Raw genomic sequence first — 20,832 nt, forward strand, 5'->3', positions numbered from 1 at the left:
CTGCTAGCAGAAGCCTTTCTTCTCCCACCTCACTTTGACGCCCCTGCAGCCTGCTGCTTTCCAGTCCTCCCAGGACCAGCAATCCTTTGTCATCCCACGGCACGAATGCACCATACCCCTAGATGAGCAGCCCTCACCTATGATCCCAAAACAGTTCTCTGAGACTGGGGTTCTTTACCCCACAGTTCATGAGATCTGTAAGGGATGTGTGTTAGTCGGCTCCTCTTACTGTAACTTGCAGAAAGTAACATCTATTCTGACTCACAATTTCAGGTTTTAAGTTGGGGACACACACCTAGTCACCCACTTACTTCATCCAGCAAAGCCCCATTTCTTCATGACCAAAGGTCTAGTAAACCTATTGGCTATTGGAAATATTAGAAAATTAGCAGTTAATACATCAACCGTCAGTAGCATACAATAGAAAATATTTTTTAATGTTCTAGCATAAGAAATGTGTTGAATAATGAAGAAAATGGCCTGTTATTTTGGAAGACCTGACTAACAGTAGAGTCATGTGTCTGAGCAGAGTACCATAAAAATGTCAGTTCTGTTAACAATAGGGTGTGAATTTGTTTCCTTAAAAAAAAATTCAGTTTTTTATATTGAAAATTAGTAAACTGGTTCTAAAGATAACATGAAAGAATAAAGAACTAAGAGGAGAAAATAGCCTTAAAAGATGTGAATTCTATAAAAATACCATATATGAAAAAGTCTAGAGTGAGGGACCGTGCTGCGGATGCAGGTGGAGTGAAGTGAACTAGAAGAGGCCTGGTTAAAGAGAAGGTTTGGGCTCTAGCCACAGTCATGTGCATTTTAAAGTTTGACACGTGTCATATGCCCTCTTTAAAGAGCTGAATCATATTTCCATTAAAAATTAATTTTGGATGATTTTCTGTTTCCTTTCTTGTTAATGTAAATGAGTTTATAATTTCCTTTATATGTACTGCTATAACTGTATCCTATAATTCTGGTGACTTTTGATTATCCTGGTCCGATCTTGATATATTCTAATTATTTTCTGATCATTCAATGTTGCCTATAATATTCTACCTTAAAATTCATTTATCATTAATCATCATTAGTAAGTTTTCTTAATTAATCCATGAGCATTAAAACAAGATAAAATTTTTGTTTTCATGGATGGAGTTCATTGTTTATGCTATCTACATTTCTTATATATCTGTTTATTTTATGCCAGATACTCTTATCCTCTGAGTAAAAAGATGCTGCATTCACGTAGCCCACATTTTATAATGCATAGAAAACAAGTTATGCACTCTAAACATAACTATGCATAATTGTGCAGAAAAAGAAAGCAGACTGGTCAAAGACTACTTGACCCTTTGCATCTTCCTGTATTCTCATGGTCTCTAGGTGATGGTAATGGTTTATGGCTTTTACTGCCTGCCATCTATCTGGCTGGCTATTGTTTGTTCTTTGTATCAGGTGGGTACGTGGAAGATTTCCTACATAAAAGACTGTAGGGATAGAAAGCAGCATTTGCTTTAGAACAGAGTTGACTGAATACTACATCAAGCAAAAAGTGTGGCTAGTTAGTATGTTGGTAGTGTTCTGGGTGTGTAAGAAAGCCATGTCAGTGCTAAGTTTCCTCCCATCCAGTGGAGAACGTAGTGATTATTTGAATTGTGGGAAGAAATTAAAGTTTTAAATTATAGACAAGTTGTTAAAACAATTTAAAGGACTTCGATATCCATCCATTGGAGGTCTTATTAATGTCTCCAACAGTGCCCCTAATATGCTACAAAAATATTGAGGTGGGCTCACAAAGTACCTTTCAGGTAAACTCCTTTAGTTGGGCCAGCTTAGTTTTTCCTTAGGGCTCCTGTTTCTGGCAAGATGAACAATGAGCAGATATTTCTAAAAGTATTATTTGCAGTACTGGGGTGCTGAGCCTAGGTCCTCACATGCGCTAAGCAAGCATGCTGCCACTGAGCTTCATCCCCAGCCCCAAATTATTTGTGTGGCATGTTCTCAATAAAGTCTGATGTTTCTTCATGATTGTTAGACTTTGGTTATACATTTTGCTGGCACAATTCCTAAAGTGATGTGTTCTTTGAGTTGCAGACATTTGAGCTAATTTTCCCTAGGTAATCGGTAAGAGGCCCTTAAGGGCTATACTTTGAAGCTATGCAGTACCATTCTTCATCCCACTTTCACATGGTCTTCCTGGCTTGAGTTCTTCTTGCCTGAATGCCTTATTAGAGCTATTGTTATAGACCTGTTTTCATTCCTCCAAATTCATGTTTTGAAGTTTATGTTAGTTTAGTTTTGGTTGGTTTTTTTTTTTGTTTGTTTTGTTTTGTTTTTTGAGTTAGGATTTCATGTAGTTCAGCATGATCTTCAGATTGCTATATAATGGAGGATGACTTTGAAATACTGATCTTCTGCCTCTACTTCTCGAATGCTGGGATTACAGGTATGTACCTAGTTTATGTTGTGCTGGGGTTGGAATTCATAGCTTAGCTTATGCTAAACAAGCACTCTACAAACTACACTGCAAACCCTTTGTGTTGAAATTCAAATCCCCAACATGATAGTGTTGGTTCAGACTTTTGGGGAGGTGTTTTTTACATGGAGGTACAGTCCTTGTAATTGGGGTTGGGACCTGTATTAAGGACAGTGAGAACTTAATTCTCTGTTCTCCATCATATGAGGATCAACTATAAACCAAGAAGGACTTTGCCATACATGAGATCTGCTGGTAACTTGATCTTGGGCTTTGTGGCCTCCAGAAGTAGGAGGAATAGACTTGTGCTAGGAGTGCATATATACAAAGGTGCCTGGACTTTTATAACTGCATTTGTTTTATACAGTATTGAGGACCATGATTTTGTGGCATTATGATTTCTTTTATATGTTTGTACATGCTTTTCTGTCAGTGAGGCTCCTGACTTTGTGTTGTCAGGAGAGGCTCTCTGTGAGTCTTTTGCTTTTATAGGCCTTACCAAAGTATTCAGGAGATTGACTGCTTATTATTCAGGTGGTTCTTAGAGAAATGTTTGCAGTGACTGTTCTTTCTCTTTGTTCATTATTGTGGAATATATTAAGGTGTGTTGCATTTGTTTACACTCTGGAACATTTATTTAATGATATAAAGTTACGTTGTATTTGCTTATGTTACATTTGCTTAACTCTGTGAAGCTATGTTACTGTGCCTGTCTAAAACACCTAATGGTCTAGTAAGGAGCTGAGTGTCCAATAGCGAAGCAGGATAAAGGATAGGTGGGGTTGGCAGGCAGGGAAAAGAACTAGAAGGACAAATCTTGGAGGAGAGGAGCAGGAATGAGAGAAAGAGGAGGACACAAGGGGCCAGCCACCCAGCTATATGCCCAGTAACGGAATAAGAAAGATAGATATACAGAAATTAAAAAAAGGTAAAAGCCCAGAGACAAGGTAGATGGGCTAATTTAGGTTAAGAAAAGTTGACAAGAAACAAGCCAAGCTAAGGGTGGGCATTTATAATTAAGAATAAACCTCAGCGTGTGATTCACTTGGGAGCTGGGTGGCAGGCCCCACAAAGAGCAAAAAACAACAGTTCATAGATTAAACTTGTTTACTACTATATGTAAAAACATTAGATTCTGCATATTCAGAGTTCCCCATTTCTGAACCAAGCCTGATACACTTGTGGCATCCATTTAGACTGGAGACCAGTTCCTTCCTGATATTGCTGTGCTAATGCTCCTATTGATTGCTGCTGAAGCAAAGTCCTTGAGTCTGAAAGAGAAGCAGAAATGGGGATGGAGAAAAAGAATTATATTTGATATGTTTTGTAAGTAAAAGATCATCAAGATGTGGTTGATGGGCATGAGAAGGGAAAGGCAAATATCCTTTTGATGGGTGTTTACTGTGTATACATAACAGGAATAGTTTCAAGCAAAGAGTAGTATTCAAAGTTAAGATTGTGTAAGGAGAAGATGCAGTTAATCATGAGGAGGAGAGTGAGATCAGACTCTGGAAGTAATGGAATATCTGAAATAGAATTGGAGCCACGCCATCTACAAATGAGAATTGAAGTGTGAAGATTAACATGACCGTTGAGTTTGTTTGCATGAAGGTAAGCAGGATAGAAGGAGATTCAATATAGGTGGATAAGTAATTAAAAATACTTCAGAAGGAGTTGGAGAACTAATTAGCTGGAGAAACCCTGGTTCCTTTGGGTTGCTTTTTCTTTAGGTCAACGGTACTTTCATGGGTTAAAGGGAAGGAGTAAGGCTGAAGATCCAAGGTAGTAAAGGTAGTAAAGGTAGTAAAGGTGGTAAAGGTAGTAAAGGTGGTAAAGGTGGTAAAGGTAGTAAAGGTAGTAAAGGTAGTAAAGGTAGTAAAGGGTGACTGAACACAACCACCAGAGAAGCAAGATGAAGAGCACTGGTTGGAGGGCTAACTGTAGAGGGAGAGATCCTATAAAGTGAGAAGGGAGAAGAGTGTGCAGGAAGGCAAACCAGGTAGAGGTAATGTGTTCCTTACTGCTGCTCTCTTGCTCATTGTTTGTGGGAAGGTGAGATGACTGATGGACAGTCAAGGGTTTGGCGGTGGGTTAAAGGATTTCTGGGAGAATGATTAAGGACAATGGTAGTTTGAGCTCCCAAAGACAAGTACAAATGTTACTGACTGAGATTGAAGGGCTGCTGGGAATTGAGACAGGCACTGTGGTGGACTGACTCATAGGCCAGTGGGATTTCCAGGGTTCAGCAGTCCAACTCTACTAGGAAGTCATAGATTTTTGGTATTAATTTGGGGTTTGGGTTGAAGGATGACACGTCAGAATTTCAAGGATGAAATGTTGATATTTATATAATGTCAGGATTGGAAGGGTACCAAGTGAGACTGGGTTGAGGATCATGGATTGCTAAAAATATAGAGGAAACAGCAGGTAGACAGCAGTTGAGGCTGGTGATATTGTAGAGCAAGAAAACTACCAGAATATGATATCATGTTTAGAACGTGATAATGGAAAGCCAGATGTAGTGGTGAATATCTGAAATCTCAGCCCAAACCAGAGCGTTGTAGTGAGTTCAAGCCAGAGTGAGACTTCATCTTGAACAATACAAAATAAATAGAAAAAGAATTCTGGGGGCTGGAGAGATGGCTCAGAGGTTAAGAGCACTGACTGTTCTTCCAGAGGTCCTGAGTTCAATTCCCAGCAACCACATGGTGGCTCACAACCATCTGTAATGAGAGTATACATAATGAATAATAAATCTTAAAAAAAAAAAAAAAGAATTCTGATGAAGGACATTTCTGGAAAATTAAGATGCCAAAGTTAACATGTATTGCTGAAATGCTATGAAGGACAGAGGAAGTTAAAAGATTGTGATGTACAATCCACAGTTATACACATGGATTTTAAGGTTTGATCACAGGCTCTGCAGTAGCACTATAAACTAGCATTTTGTTAGCATCTTTAGGGGCCGTGAGGAAGGTTTGGGGAGTGATAAATACGAGTTTTTTGAACTTTCCTTTTTTTCTTTTTCTTTTTAATTTTCAGTGTGTGTGTGTGTGTGTGTGTGTGTGTGTGTGTTGGCCAGAAGAAGGCATCTCTGATCCTCTAGAGCTAGAGTTATATGCACTGTGAGCCACTGAACTAGGAATTGCTAGAAATTGAACTCTGATCCTCTAGAAGAACAGAAGGTGCTTTTCACTGCTAAGCTTTCTTACCAGCTTCTCCCTTCTCCTCCTCTTCCTTTCTCTTTTGATAAAAGGTCTCATTACATAGTCCTGGCTGACCTAGAATTTACTATGTAGACCAGGCTGGCCCTGAAGTTATAATCTCTGACCTTTGCCTCCTGAGTGCTGGGATTCGAAGTATACCCCATTACACCTAACTTTCTCCCTTCTTTTTGAAGGGATAAAATATTTAAAAAAATAATTCTATAACATTTAACTTAGATTGCTTACAGTTTTTTTTTTTTTTTTTTTTTTCGAGACAGGGTTTCTCTGTGCAGCTTTGTGCCTTTCCTGGATCTCGCTCTGTAGACCAGGCTGCCCTCAAACTTACAGAGATTCCCCTGGCTCTGCCTCCCGAGTGCTGGGATAAAGGTGTGTACCACCAACACCCGGCTGCTTACAGTTTTGAAGCGTGGTGACAGGCAGACTAGATGTGCATGGTGCTTGAGCAGTAGCTGAGAGCTCATTTGCAAGGTGGAGGCTATCTTATTTAGGATTTCTATTGCTATGAAGAGACACCATGACCACAGCATTCTTATAAAGGAAAGTATTTAATTGGGGCTGGCTTACAGTTTCAGAAGTTTAGTCCCAAGCTTAGTCCATTATCATCATGGCAAGAAGCATGGCGGCATGTATGCAGACAACCATGCTGAAGAAGGAGCTAAGAGTTCTACATCCAGATCAGTAGGAAGCAGGAAATGATTGTCACACCAGACCTGGCTTGAGCATTTGAGATCCCTGGGCCCTAATGACTATACAAAGCAACACTTACTCCAACAAGGGCACACTTCCCAATAGTTCCACTCCCTATGAGCCAATGGGGGCCATTTTCCTTCAAACCACCACAGAGGCAGAGAAAGACTGGGCTGTTGTGGGCTTCTGAAACCTCCCATGACCACCTTCCATGACAAATCTCTTCTAACAGTCCACCAACGAGACACTAATGGGATAAATCCACGGAGTCCATTTGATGGTCAAAGGAATTTATTTGGGGGTTAACTCACAACCAGAATAAAGGAGTTGGTCATGGAATCCTGGAGGGGTGGGACACGGTCCAGTGCAGTTCTTAGCGAAGAGAAGAGAGTGCACTAATGCATCCCAGGTATTAAAGATCCCTTGTGGCCATGCCCAAGGGGCATAGCAGCTATGTGCTTCCTCACTAGGGGTGGTGCATCAGGGCATGGCACAACCACCCACCCACTACATCTCCCCCTTTTGTCTAAGGAAGAAAGTTCTTACCTAACACAAAACTATATACAATAGGAATAATTATAAAGAAGAAATAAAGGGTAATGACATAAACAAATGGAACTACAACCAATAAGAACAACATCAAAAAAGAAACACATACTAACACCCAGAGAAGTCTAGAGCATAGGTAAACAGCATGTTACAGAGATCATTCCAAAAGATGTCCTATCCTGAAGAATTTGAATCTAATACTTATTATGTTCTAGCTAAGATATGAGAAGATTGTAACTGTAACTGTTATTCTTCAATCTCATCAAAACCCTGAAAAGGAATATAATAATATCTGAGAAAATGGGAGATGGATGCAAGCAACTTTTGGGAATTTTGTGAGAGTAGAAAAGAGACAGCTGGCAGCCTGGACAGTCACCTAAACTTTCTCAGCATCGTTGGTGCATCCAAATTTGCTACAGGCCTATAATATTTGACAGACCATTTTCAGAAGCAGGAATTTTGAAAGACCATCTTACCCTGTCATGGTAAGGTTCAGTAGTTACTTTTCCTTGTGTCTCACTCATCCAGAAAAGACAGCGTTCGTACTGTCATCTTTCGAGACAAGGGCAGTTCTTTACCTAGTAGGCCATTTTGTGCCAAGATGACAAGCTTTCAAACAGAAATGTCCTAGAAGCCCAACATTTTCTCAAGATTAAATCGGTGCTGCCAGGAGCAATCATATCTCCCATCAACAGAATCCTAAGTTATTTAAATGCCATATTCTCTAGGTCAGTGAAGTATTTAAAGATTACCTGTCCATCTAACCTATGCATCTCTTTAATCTTGACAACTTAACTAACAACTATTATAGAGATAACAAGCAATTTGTGACTATAAATCTGTAAGTCTTATCTACCTAAATAACCTTATGACAAAGGCTTCATGTAAATAAGGTAAACAGTCTATAAGAAAATGTACAGTAAAAGGACAATGACCTCAAAATTATAACAATGCACAAAATATCTTAAACAGGTAGAAATGTATAGTGCAATATGACAATCCTAAATATGTATCAATATATAAAATACCCTAAACAGAGGTAGAACATACATATAGTATGAAAAATGTAATTTTACATTTGAATCAATATAAAAACATTTCAAATAAGAGTAGAAATTATGTACATTACAACAAATATAGTTATTTATTTGTATCAATGTACAAATTATCTTAAATAGAAATATAAAAATAATTTACTTTTGTATCAATATACAAGAATCCATAACAGTGCAAATTATCTAAGGCTGATATTTTACTAAATCAGGTTATTAGTATATATACTAATCTATCTTAATATCCTATATCTATTTTTCTTTTTTTTTTTTTTTTTTTTTTTTTTTTAGCTGAGGATCGAACCCAGGGCCTTGTGCTTGCTAGGCGAGCACTCTACCACTGATCTAAATCCCCAACCCCTATTCCCCCTTTTCTTCCTTTTTTTTTTTTTTTGGTTTTTCGAGACAGGGTTTCTCTGTGTAGCTTTGCACCTTTCCTGGAACTCACTTGGTAGCCCAGGCTGGCCTCGTCGAACTCACAGAGATCTGCCTGGCTCTGCCTCCCTAGTGCTGGGATTAAAGGCGTGCGCCACCACCGCCCAGCTCCCCTTTTTCTTTAGGAGAATACTGAGTCTAATATTTTCTTCTACCCCCAACCCTATAACGATCATCAATAACCCTGAGAAACATGAAACCTTTGGGAGAAAGGGCCTCATTTTCTTAGAATTGCTTCCTGCTGTTTCGGAGGTGATGGTATCTCTGTGGGGTTCTATAAGAAAGCTCAGATAGTTAGGTCTCAAGTGGACTAACTGTAGAGTCTGCAGCCAGTATCAGAGAAATGGGTAAGGTAGAAGTGTAGTATGATTGGACCATCTCATCTTGGAACTGTCTTGGAGGTTTTTCATTCCTAAGTTTATCATTGAGTAATATTCATGAATACCATGGCATCATTCTGGACTGGGGCCACATCTTCCTTCTGGAGACATCAGAGATTGCTATTGAAAAGACTTATTTTTTTTTAAAGGTTTATTTATTGTGTATACAGAGTTCTGTTTGCATGTATGCCTGCAGGCCAGAAGAGGGAGCCAGATCTCATTACAGATAGTTGTGAGCCACCCATGTGGTTGCTGGGAATTGAACTCAGGACCTCTGGAAGGAACATTTTTGATATCAAGATGGAAAGTTTTGGATTTTTTCTGGATTGAGAATTTTTCAAAAGTAAGGACAAGCATGGAAAGAAATGGAATCTAGATGACAATGGTCCTTAGATTATTGGTTTTCTTCTGTCTCACACCACTTGGGTCTTCCAATATGAGACAGAATCTCCTAATTTTTATTTTAGCAATATGCTTGGGCTTACAGAATGAGAGAGCCACATTCCAACTCCAAAGCCAGTTTGATTTATAATTGAATCGGGACCACAACTTTTCTAGAATTAAAGAGATATTGATATTAGGCAGTGAGGTATTACCCAGTATATATTGGTACCAATAGGGTCTTTCCTTCTGCTGCCTCTGTAGATGTCTGGCTATCCAAAGCCTCATTTCTGGAAGATGAGTATTTCTGTTATCCTGAAAAGACAAAAACAGAACCCTGCCCTGACCCTTGTTGTCTCTTCAGAGGCGTGGACATTTTGAAAGAGACAGGGAAGCATGGAAAGTGTGTCACAGCAGCCACAGAGGCCGAAGGCAGAGGCTACCCAGGCATTTGGAGTTTGCCCCACATTGGGCGCCAGATAAGGGGATAAATCTATAGCGTCTATTTGATGGTCAAAGGAATTTATTTAGGGGTTAGCTCACAACCAGAATAAAGGAGTTGGCTGAGGAATCCTAGAGGGGTGGGGCAAGGCCCAACACGGTTCTCAGGAGAGCTGTGCCTTGATCCACACCAGCATCTAAGACCACAAGGTAGCAAAGAGAAGAGAGAGCTCACGTACATACATCCCAGGTCTTAAGGGTCCCTGGTGGACACACCCAAAGGTCAGGTATTTAAGGACATGACAAAAACAACCACCTACTACAAGACACAAATCACTGAAATTTATGAACTATTTGGCCCAGTCTCATTCAAACCACTAGTTAACTATTCCCAACTTCTTAGGCACAAAGACCGTACTTTCTAACCCTCCTGTATTTCCTAACCCTTCTTTGCAGATAGGTATGTAGTCACAAGACCAGTTTAGCTTTAGTACAATGTGAATTGGAGTTCTGCTACTACGTGTATTTTTTCTTTTTCTTCCTCCACTCCTCCCTTCTCCATTCAAACTTCCCCACATCCCGTCCTCTTTGTATAGCCCAGGGTCAGCATAGAATTCCAATTCTTAGTCCCACAGTGGGGTTATAGCTGTCTTCTACCATGCCCAGCTTTATTTATTTGTTTGTTTGTTTGTTTGTTTGTTTTATTTTCATTTATTTATTTATTTAGCCCTTTTTTTTTTTTCTTTTGGTTTTTAGAGACAGGGTTTCTCTGTGTAGCTTTGCGCCTTTCCTGGGACTCACTTGGTAGCCCAGGCTGGCCTGGAACTCACAGAGATCCGCCTGCCCCTGCCTCCCGAGTGCTGGGATTAAAGGTGTGCGCCACCACCGCCCTATGCCCAGTTTTCTACCAGTGCCTCCATCTTTTGTTCTTTTTCACTAACATTTCCTAATGAAGAGAATCATGGGTTAGGAGTCTAACCGCTTAGGATTCTGGGAGAGTCAGTTATTAACTTGTAAAAAGGATTTTGCTTTTTTGTTGCAGTTGTTTAGGCATGTCTTAATGTGTCTCTCTCTCTTTGAGACAAAGTTTCTGTGTGTAACAGGCTGGTTGTCCTGGACTTGGTGTGTAGATCAGTTGGCCTTAAATTCAGAGATCCTCCTGCCTTTGCCTTCCAAATGCTGGGATTAAAGGAGTGAGCCACCGCGCCCCGGCCCTCTTAGGGTCTCTTAGAGCTGTTAGGAGTCAGACTGCGTAGCACAGGAAAGACCTCTTAAGCCAGCCCCGAAAGCATAGAGTGATAATAGGTCAGATGGAAACTCCCTTAGCTTGTGTCAAGTTGTCCTTGCTTCTCCAGTGCCACATTAAAAACAAAAGATATTTAGGGTTTGCAGTTCATTTACTCTTAAAAACTGTCCGGCTGTTGGCAAACTGCTTTCCTAAATTGATTCTTGAAGCCTTAATTCCTTGTTGAAGTTGCCATTGACTAGAAAAGCAGTCAGTGTTTAGTGTGGAGTATTAATATAGTATTCAATGCGGGGAGTGCTGAAATAATAACTAAGATCTATTTCCTCCTTCCTTCCTGATATCCCTTTCTCCTCCTTCATTGAAATTTTCCTATAGCTAATAAACTTAATTCATGTAAAGTGTGTCTCTGGCCAGTAAAATGCCCTAGTGGGTAAAGACATCTGCTGCCAAGCTTGATGACCTATGTATAGCCGATCCCTGAAGCCCATAGAGTATTAGGAGAGTACTGACTCCTGCAACAGCCCTCTGACCTCCATGCATATGCTGTGGTGTGTATGTGCATAAATGTCAGACTGGAAGGTCTCATCTGTCATGGCCTATTTGATTTGACCTACAGCTTGAACAGCTGCGGTTAACTTTATGATTCAGGGAAGAATCGGAGCTTTAGAAATCTGCTTCAAATGGGACTGGTGATGTGCTCAGTGGTTGAACTCTTGCCCAGTGCTGTGAAATAAAGAAATCTAAAACAGCATCCAAGTTAAATTAATTGTGGTGTGCCTGAGAGAATTCTTGTGGGCTCTTCTTCCCATACTGCATTCTCCCCTTTGCTTTCTCTGCTTGGAGCAGCAATGTTTGTGATGCAGCTAGATGCTATCCTCTTGATGAAAAAAGTGTACTTTGTGATAGAAAATGTGTGTATTTTGAGACTTCATTATAAACATTTCGGTTGTGCAATATAGTGTGTGTGTGTGTGTGTGTGTGTGTGTGTGTATGGTTTGTTTCAAGACAGGATCTCACTATGTAGCTCTGGCTCTCTTAGAACTATGTAGACCAGGCTAGCCTCAAACTCAGAGATCTACTTGCTTCTGCCTTTTGAGTGCTAGGATGGAATTAAAGGTGTGTACCACTACACTCAGCTTATTTATATAATTTTTAAAAAGCCCTTTAGGCCCTTAAATATATTGGTTCCTAGCTCCTTTGAGAAAGGTCTTTCAGTATTTAGCAGGCTAATGCAGATGATCTTGGTGTCTAAGCTTTTCTTTCCTTTGCTGGGTGATGCTGCTGTAAGATGTGTATGGAAGACAGACTGCCTTGAAACTCCAGTGCTCCCACTAACATCTGATGACTCCGCAGAGTTCTCAGTGACGGCTGAAATTAACTGGACCTTTTGCTTTTCTCAAGCTTTGCAGTCATGCACTCTTGTTAGGAGACACAGGCCCTCACCAGGCTAGTCTTATTTATTCCCTTTGCCTTGATCTATTCTCAGTATATTGACTTGAAACACAACATACACATCTCACTTAAAAAACGAAACTTTTAGAACTGGTTTTGTTTTTGATTATGTTTTTTGTGGGTGGGGTATGTGTATGTGAGTGCAGGTGCCTGTGAAGACCAGAGGCTTCGGATCTTCCTGGGGCTGGAGTTACAGGCAGTGAGCAGTCTGATTTGGAACTGAACACAGTGCTGCACAAGAACCATAAGCACTTAGCATGCTGGACTTCTTACCTGCCTTCACACAAACACTCCAAATACAGCACCTACACCTTCTCTCATTCTTAGCCATTTTCTACACCTGGTTCCTAACTCCAGTGAGGAGGTTTTTTCTCGTCTTATATGTGTCCTAATTCTTGGATTTGAGAAACATTCCCGCAGTGTTTATTTCTTGTTACCTACTCCAAGCCACTGTTGTCCTCTGAGCTTGCCCATTTAGATGACCCCACCCTCACCTCTGATGTATTTGTGTTTCCTTGATGGTTAGGATTTCTAGCTCACATTCTTTTCAGCCCACTTTGACTACCTGCCCATCTCTGAAAACACAAGCCATAACAGTTCTTTTTGCATGTTTCATCTATAGCTGCCAGTAGGTGTGGTCAGACCCTAGACTGTTCTCTGGGAATTGTTGGTCCTGTGTCTTGAGCTTTGACTTTGTTTTCTCCTTGAGGATAGTTATACTCTTACACATTAGTAAGGTTCCCTATTTCTGTTTTTATCAAAGAGTTTTGTGAGCAGGAGTCTCCAAGGAAGCTTTGTTGAAGTTTGGAATCTAGAATGCAGAGTTCTGGGCCTGGCTTAGAGGTTCTGCTGTGGTCAGGGAAGGAGCCTCCTTAGACTTGTGTTTCCGCTGCTCTCACAGGTGATCGATCTTACAGGGTTCTGGGGATGTCCAGCTGCTGTCTTCCTCTGCTCCACGCTTTCTCTTGGCAGCCTCTGGAGTCACTCTGCTGGGATGTGGCCTTTTGATGGGAGTTACCTAATACTTTCTGTTTGAAATTCCAGAGTTAACCCTGTCCTTACATTTTCCTTCATGGTTCTTCTCTTTTGTTTATTCTCCTCATTTTATCTTTTTCTATTGAATATCCCCTATTTTCAGTCAGATTCTTTATGTGTTGGATTTTCAGTTCCTATTCTGTAAGATGGCTTTTTTGCTCACCTACCACAGCGGGTAGGCACCTACCATCGAAATAGGATCAGCCCTAGGTCTCTTTGGTACAAATTTCTCTGTCCTAACCTTTTTTTTTTTTCTTTCTTTCTTTTTTTTTTTTTTTAAAGAGAAATGTTGGGTTGACACTTTGAGTACAGGTTTCCCCAATATCTTAGTAGACTAACAAGTCACCTGACCTTTAGATCCTAAATGTAGGTTTCTTCCAGCATCTACAGTATTTCATAAGAAGTTTTAAGTCTCTTAAGCTTTCTATCTTGGCTTTTTGGTTTCTCTTCTGATAACTTTTATTCTCTGTATGTTGTGAAGCCGACCTCTCTCTTTGCTCCTGAATCTGGGCTTCTGGGATGGAAATCTCTGGCCACACTATTGAGCACTTGAGATTTGACTCACTCAAATAGAAGTAACTTAACTGGAAAATATAGGACCCCGGGTTTTCAAGATTTAAAATGAAATGTAAAGTACCTCAGTGGGTTTTCAAGTACTGGTTACATGTCGATTGGACAGGCATACTGGGTCAGGTTAAACTTTGCTAGAACTCATTTCACCCATCCATTTACTTATTTCTGTTTTATTTCACAGATAGAATCCACTGTGTAGCCTTGACTAGCTTCGCGTGTTTCTGTAGATGTGGTTGCTGTGTATTTGACTCCTTTAACTCCTACCACACAGTGTGGATCCAATTCTAATTTCTGCTATAATAGCTAGATCAGTGTTGGGGTTTATTATTGTTCTTTTTTGTATATAGGGTCACATGTAGTCCAGGCTGGCCTCAAACTCACTAAGTAGCTGAGGGTGATGATGATGATGAATATTTTTTAAAAATAAAAATTTATTCATTTTGTGTGTAAATGTGGGTATGCTCCTGCCACAGTGTGCATATGGAGGTCTGAGGACAAGTTGTGAGAGCTGGTTCTCTCCACCATGTTGCTCTTGGGAATTGAACCGGGAGTGTAAGGCTTGATGACAAGAGCCTTTACCCATGAGCTGCCTCGCCATCCTCAGAACCCAGGGAGCTATATGGAAGAGGAGACAGTTCTCACGAGCCAGTGAGGTGGAAGAAACCAAGGAACCAAGGCCTCTAGATACAACAGGACCGATGCACAAATGAAACCACAGAGACTGTGGTAGTATGCACAGGTCTAAGCCAGGTGGGGTCCCGGTGCAAAGAGGAAAGTAGACACAGTCCCCATCCCTAACCCTTAAGCTATTCCGGTTGACGGCCGCTTGCAAATGAAAAATTACCATTCTCCAAGGAATATCAATGGAGAAACCACACTTAAAGGCAGACCCCATGCCCCACAGAAGATGGCCAACAAAACAATTTCAATGGTTTTGGAAGGGTTTTTTTTTTTTTTTTTTTTAAATCTTACAGACCTTTTGCTTATATGGTTTCCTTTTTTTTTTTTTTTTAAAGATTTATTTATTATTATGCATACAGAGGAGGGCGCCAGATCTCATTACAGATGGTTGTGAGCCACCATGTGAGTGCTGGGAATTGAACTCAGGACCTCTGGAAGGGCATTCGGTGCTCTTAACCTCTCCAGCCCCCTATTTTGTTTTTTTATGAGCTTTTTCTGTGTGCGTCTCAGCGTCTGTATGTGTTGTGATTTCTCTTTGGTTTTTTAAAAGTCCTGTTTGTTTTGTCCTATTTTGTTTTGTTTTTATTTTATCTTATTAGTATTACTTTTTTAGTTGTCTGTATTCTAATGAGAGAGAGAGAGAGAAAGAGAGAAGGTGTGTGTGGATTTGGGTGGATGGGGAAGTGGGGAGGATCTGGGAATCAGAATATACTGTATGAATAATTTTTTTAATATACAAAGTAAAAATGAAAGCTTAAAAAAAAGAGAGAGGGAAAAAAAAAAAAAAACAGGCCCAGCAATCCATGAGGTCTAACCAGTAAGCAACAACATTCTTTATGGTCTCTGCTTCTCCGCCCCCGCTCTGCTCCTGAAAATCCTTACTGATTCATCTATACTACTTTAAATTATAGAACCAGCCCCCTTGGACATTAACTACTGATCCCTTGTCACAGACCCTGAGTAGGTGCTTAACTCATCTAGAGCCAAGCACTTCTCCACAGCGCTTATCAAGTAATGTGCACATTCAGCCCCATGTAAGTGTGGGATTGCCAGCCAGATGGTTAGGGCATTGTTTGTTGTGATGTCTTTGCTGAGGTTGGTGGGCAGAGGGGTTGATGTGAAGGGGCTGAGAAGCTATCTAACTGCACAGGCTGCTATTGGAGCTGTGCGTTGATTTGACTGCCCTCTGGCGTTGGGATTAAGAAACTCCAGCTCAGCAGTTCAGCTTTTCAAAGGAAGAGGTAGGTGATACTTTTTCTTGATTAGGATCCTGTTTCTTCTCTTTCCACTAAGCAATCAATAAAGATCCTTTAATTTCAGTAGAAAGTCTTTGTTCTCCTCGGAATAAGCTTTCTTTAATGTCAGCTTTTCTTCCTATCCTCAGAGATCAGTGATAGCAGGGACCCTAGAGCACCAAATGGAGATTTGGTTCTCTACTGGGTCTCTGATACAGTTCTTAAGACCTGCTGAGCACGCACACACCAACCGGCTGACTAGAGATGTTGGTGTGAACCTGACTTCATTATGTGAGGTTCTTGAGTGCTTTATTTCAGTACTGGTGCTTTATATGACTTCATTTACTCCAGATGAATTGTAGGTGCTTTTGACTTTTTCCTAGGGGAACTTAATTGTTTCTGTAGGGCAGTGTATTTAGGGACTTGATTAGCTTGTGTCATTTGAACTTTAAGACAACCAGCTTGCTTGTGTAATGGGGACTGATAATCAGTTAGGAATTATTTTCAGAACAAGCTCTGGGTCTGATCTCTAGCACTGGGAAAGGAAGGGAAAATAAAAATTGATGCCTTTGCTTTGTATCAGTACTTGTCTGTAAAGGTGGCGTTGTAATGCCAGTACTTGGGAGGTTGAAGTCGGAGACTGCCGTACAGAATAGCCTGGGCTAAGAGCAAGACCTGTCTCAAAACAGTAAGAAGAAAAATAGAGACCAAAAGGAAAAAATGGTTAAATTTTTAATAATTGTTACTTAATTGTATGCTTAAATTAATTTAAAATTCTTTGAGCATTCTTCTTATGGAAATTTGTTTTCATTTTTTAATTTTTTTATGTTTTATAGAGGTTTATATCTTGATTTCGTTAATAAGTTTGACTTATTTTGATGTTTTCCTGTATAAAGTGTTTCTCCTCTTCCTCCCTGCCTCTTGGTTTCTCTTTTTTCAGTGCTAGTTTCAAACCAATGCCATGCACACACAGTGGCCACTGCAGAGCCCGCTGTGCCCCGCCCCGCCCCGAACTCTATCAGCAGCTCACTGCTGCTTTGAGTGGACATGCAGAAATCAAAGTGGAAAATTTGTGAAGGTGGTAGGCTTCTGAACAGTTTGTGTGCTGAGGACGCAAGATGGGAGAGGAAGGACTTAACAGCAAGAGACAGGCTAGATGGATCTCTCTGGCTTGTGTGGCTTTAGTTCCTTGGGTATTACTGGATTTTGGTGGCCCACCAGTGCCCTCCACATCCTAATGGCCATGAACAAATATTCTAGCTACTAACTGTGGAGACAAAAGTCAATAGTATATATAGGTGGGGTTTCTCTTCTCAGAGATGCTTGAGATAAGGAGTTTTCAGATTTAAAAACAAACAAACAAAAAAAACAAAAACCTTTTACATAAACTTCATGGGGTGAACCTTCCCGGTGTGAACTCTGAAATTTGGCAGAGTAGGAAACTCTGAGCATCATGCTGATGAATATAGGTTTCAGATTTTGGAGCTTTTGGGTGAGAGATGTCCATTACATACTATATTTAGACGAGAATAACGGCTCTGAGCTGTTTTTCTTGGAAAATTTTGCAATTCCTAAATGTTTCTGGGAGTAGTAGAGACTCTGTTCTTCACATTTTAAAATAATGTAGCTTTGTACTTAATAATCTGGCTCTATTCCAGACTGTGAAAAGAGGTACATTCTAAATCATGTCTTGCTGACATTTCACTGTGTTAACTGACTTAACAGTTAGTCACTGTTATAAAAGGGAGCCAAGACTTGTGGAGTAGCTTATAATCTTTTGTGTATTCAGATAGAGAATATAATTAACTTTTTTTTTCCTTCAAAGGGACATGAGAGATGGCTTTAGAAGAAAAAGTTTCTACTCTTCCCATTACTCAAGAGAACGATCTCCCCATAAAAGAGACGCTCCTTTTTTCAGAGAATCGCCTGTAGGCCGGAAGGACTCCCCGCACAGCCGGTCTGGCTCCAGTCTCAGCAGCAGGAGCTACTCTCCAGATCGAAGCAGGACACACTCCTTCCACCAGTCTGAGCACAGAAGTATGTCCGCTTGTCCGCCCTTTTCCTTCTCTGAGGTGTTTCCAAAATGTGGCCTTTTAGTCTCCACGTGGGAGTGTACTGAGTCAGACTTTTTCGGAGATGTAGGACAAGGTATTTTTTTCTTGAGTAATTTCAGACACTCAGAAACTTAACAGAATAGTATAGTGAGTACATGCACATACCTTTTTGTATAAAATTGGAGTCTGAATGACAATTCATCAGTGTGTAGAAGAGATCCTTGTTTTCAAGTCCAAAAGTCAATGCGCTCCCATACTTCCGACTAGTCCAAATGGCTTTTAATGAACAGCCTTTGCCACCTTCTCCCACTCATTGTCTTTCCTGGTTGATGTTGTTGGATTCTTGTTTCAGCAAATATCTGTAAGTTGTCTATTATTTACGAAACTACTGTTTATTTGCAAAGAAGTAAAGCTTCACAGAAAACATCTTTTTGCATACAGGTGTGTGAATGGTGACTGAAGAGATAGGAACATCATTTGAGCACTTGGTGGATAAGATCTGTTTGTGTACAAGTTCTGATCCTCAGAATCTATAAAAAAGACAGATAGGTAGTGCCAGCCTCTCCACTCCTAGACTAAGGGAAGCTTGTAGGCGGGCTAGCCTATTACATACAGTGGTAAGCACTGCAAGAGATCTCTCTTACAAGGTAGAAAGCAAGGACCAACACTCATGGTTGTCCTCTGAATTCCATGAGTGTCATGATACATCCATGCCAATGTTCACACACGTGAACATACATACACACAGGAAAAAGATTTGTTTTTTAGATTAATTCATTTAATGTGTATAGATGTGTTGTCTGCTCCTGTTGGCCCGTGCACCAGACATACTGTGTTGCAGGGAGATTGCAGCAGGAAAAGCCCTTGAACAAAACAGTGTGGTGGCTATTCTGTGTGTTCCTGTTCCACATTGGACACCAGATAAAATGGCTTCTTTTATTGTTTCATTAATGAAAAATGGGCAGGAATCAGATCTTCGGGTAAAACCTGGAAGATTCACAGAGCAATAGAAAAAACAATCAGCAACGTCTACTCTTCATGCTTCCCGGCTCAAAAAGCCCACACCTCTCCTTTGGCCCCTCCTTATTCCTCTTGTGTGTCGGCCAGAAAACTCTGTGGTCCACTCCAGCCATTTGAATGTGGACCCCACATTCCAAAACAAGGCCTGAGTCCTTGGGTGCTCTGGGAGCACCAACATAAACAAATCTCACACATAATACTGCTTGTATTGTCTGTGTCTGCCTGGTGCCCCAGAAGGCCAGGAGGAGGCGTTGGCGTCCTTAGAATCAGAAATTGTTGTAAGCCACCATATGCATGCCGAGAATTGAACTGGGGTCCTCCAAAAAAGTGGCAAGCACTTTAAACTACCAAACCCTCATTCCCGCCCCAGAAAAAAAGGTTGTTTAATAAGTCTGTCCTTTGAAAATTAAAACAAACAACAGTGTACACATGTGTGATTGCTTAAGAAACTTCTGGAAACTGGGAGTTGTGTTGTAAAGGTTAGTGTCAGTGTGCATTTATTAATTTTTTCCCATCTGACCCCCAACTTAGGCAGCCATCCCACCCCAAAAAGCTTTCAAGACAGTAGTCTCTAGTAAATGCTATCATGAATAGAGATCTATTTAAAAAGCCACACATCTTTCCACTCCCTCCACCCCTTTCAGATGTGTGTAGCCTAAATGTATTTGTCTTAAGAGTTTGACAGCTGATACTGAAGTCTTAATAAAACATAAAGTAGTAATGGAAATTTAGGCTTTTACTTGATAGCACCCAGTAAAGCTGTTAAAAGGTAGCTACTGGATGGCAGATGAGCCCTGCTTTTTGTTTTCTGAAACAAACTTCTTTGTATTTTGAGACAGGATTTAGCTATTATCCCAGGCTGTCACTGAACTCACTGTGCATCCCAGGATGGCTTTGAGCTTCCAGTTGTCCTCCTGTCCAGCCTCCCTAGAGCCACTGGACCTGACTTACAGCAGAGTTTGCTGGGGAAGCATTTTCCTGTCTCCACTTTGGGCTTCACAGGCTGAGACTGTAGAATTTGAAAAGAAGTGTATGTGAGCCACCGAGTGGTGCTGGTCGGGATCTCTGGAGTGTCCCATCCTTAGCGTCTGCAGTGATAAGCAGTAACAAAGAACACAGTGTGTGGTAAATAAAGCAAGCAGAGCATAGGCATTTAGTTTTGGTATGTGTTTGTGGGAGGAGGGAGCACACATATCTTGACACATGTGTAGAGATCAAAAAAGAACTTGGAAAAAATTCTTTTCTCCTTTCATCATGTGGATCTTGGGGGATTGAACTTAATCATAAGGCATGACTGAAAGTGCCTTTACTCACTGAACCACCTCCCTGACCTCATGCCTGGCTGTTTGACAAGGGTACTAGGGCTCAAATGCAGGCCCTTAGACTTAGGAGGTTAAGTACTTTTTCCAGACTTCAGGTTCTTTTATTGTTAGTAGTAGTGTATTTTTTGTTTGCTGTGTGTATGTATGTTTGAGTGTGTGCATATCACAGTGTACATATGGACGTCAGAGTGCACCTTGGGGAGAGTCAGTTCTCTCCTTCCACTGCGTGAGTCCTGTGTAATTGGACTCAGGCTGTCAGGATTGGCAAGGTTTGTAATTACAAGCCACTGAATGATTTTTCTTTCGTTCTGTTTGTTTACTTTGGGAAGGGTCTCATGTAGGCCGAGTTGGTCTCCACCTTGCTGAAAAAGCCTGATTCCTTATTCTTCTAGCTCTACCTTCTGAGTCCTGGGACTTCAGGAGTGTGCCATAAGCTCAGAGCCGCAGATTGACTTCAGTGCTTTGAAGCTTTGCCAGACTCCTAGTGGTATTGACCAGAATGCAGCTGTGAGCTCATCATCTGCAGTCTTTTTGGTTGTCCATATTTAAATGCTAACACTGCAGGATGCCCTGCTTTGCCTCATTTTCTTGC

General features: G+C 40.7%; 1 protein-coding gene across 12 annotated transcripts in view; it reads left to right on the plus strand.

Annotated features, from left to right (window-relative positions):
- Pphln1 (periphilin 1) overlaps window positions 1-20,832 on the plus strand; it is a 125,343-nt gene that overhangs the window by 61,521 nt on the left and 42,990 nt on the right. For 11 of the 12 annotated variants that reach the window (XM_036207762.1, XM_036207754.1, XM_036207753.1 and 8 more), the window contains one exon: window positions 17,670-17,881. In XM_036207762.1, the coding sequence (XP_036063655.1) occupies window positions 17,670-17,881 (212 nt within the window). The remainder of the gene's footprint in view (window positions 1-17,669; window positions 17,882-20,832) is intronic. The other variant, XM_036207755.1, reaches the window with a different exon arrangement.

Source organism: Onychomys torridus, chromosome 16 (assembly GCF_903995425.1).
Source record: "Onychomys torridus chromosome 16, mOncTor1.1, whole genome shotgun sequence".
Classification (NCBI taxonomy): Eukaryota; Metazoa; Chordata; class Mammalia; order Rodentia; family Cricetidae; genus Onychomys; species Onychomys torridus.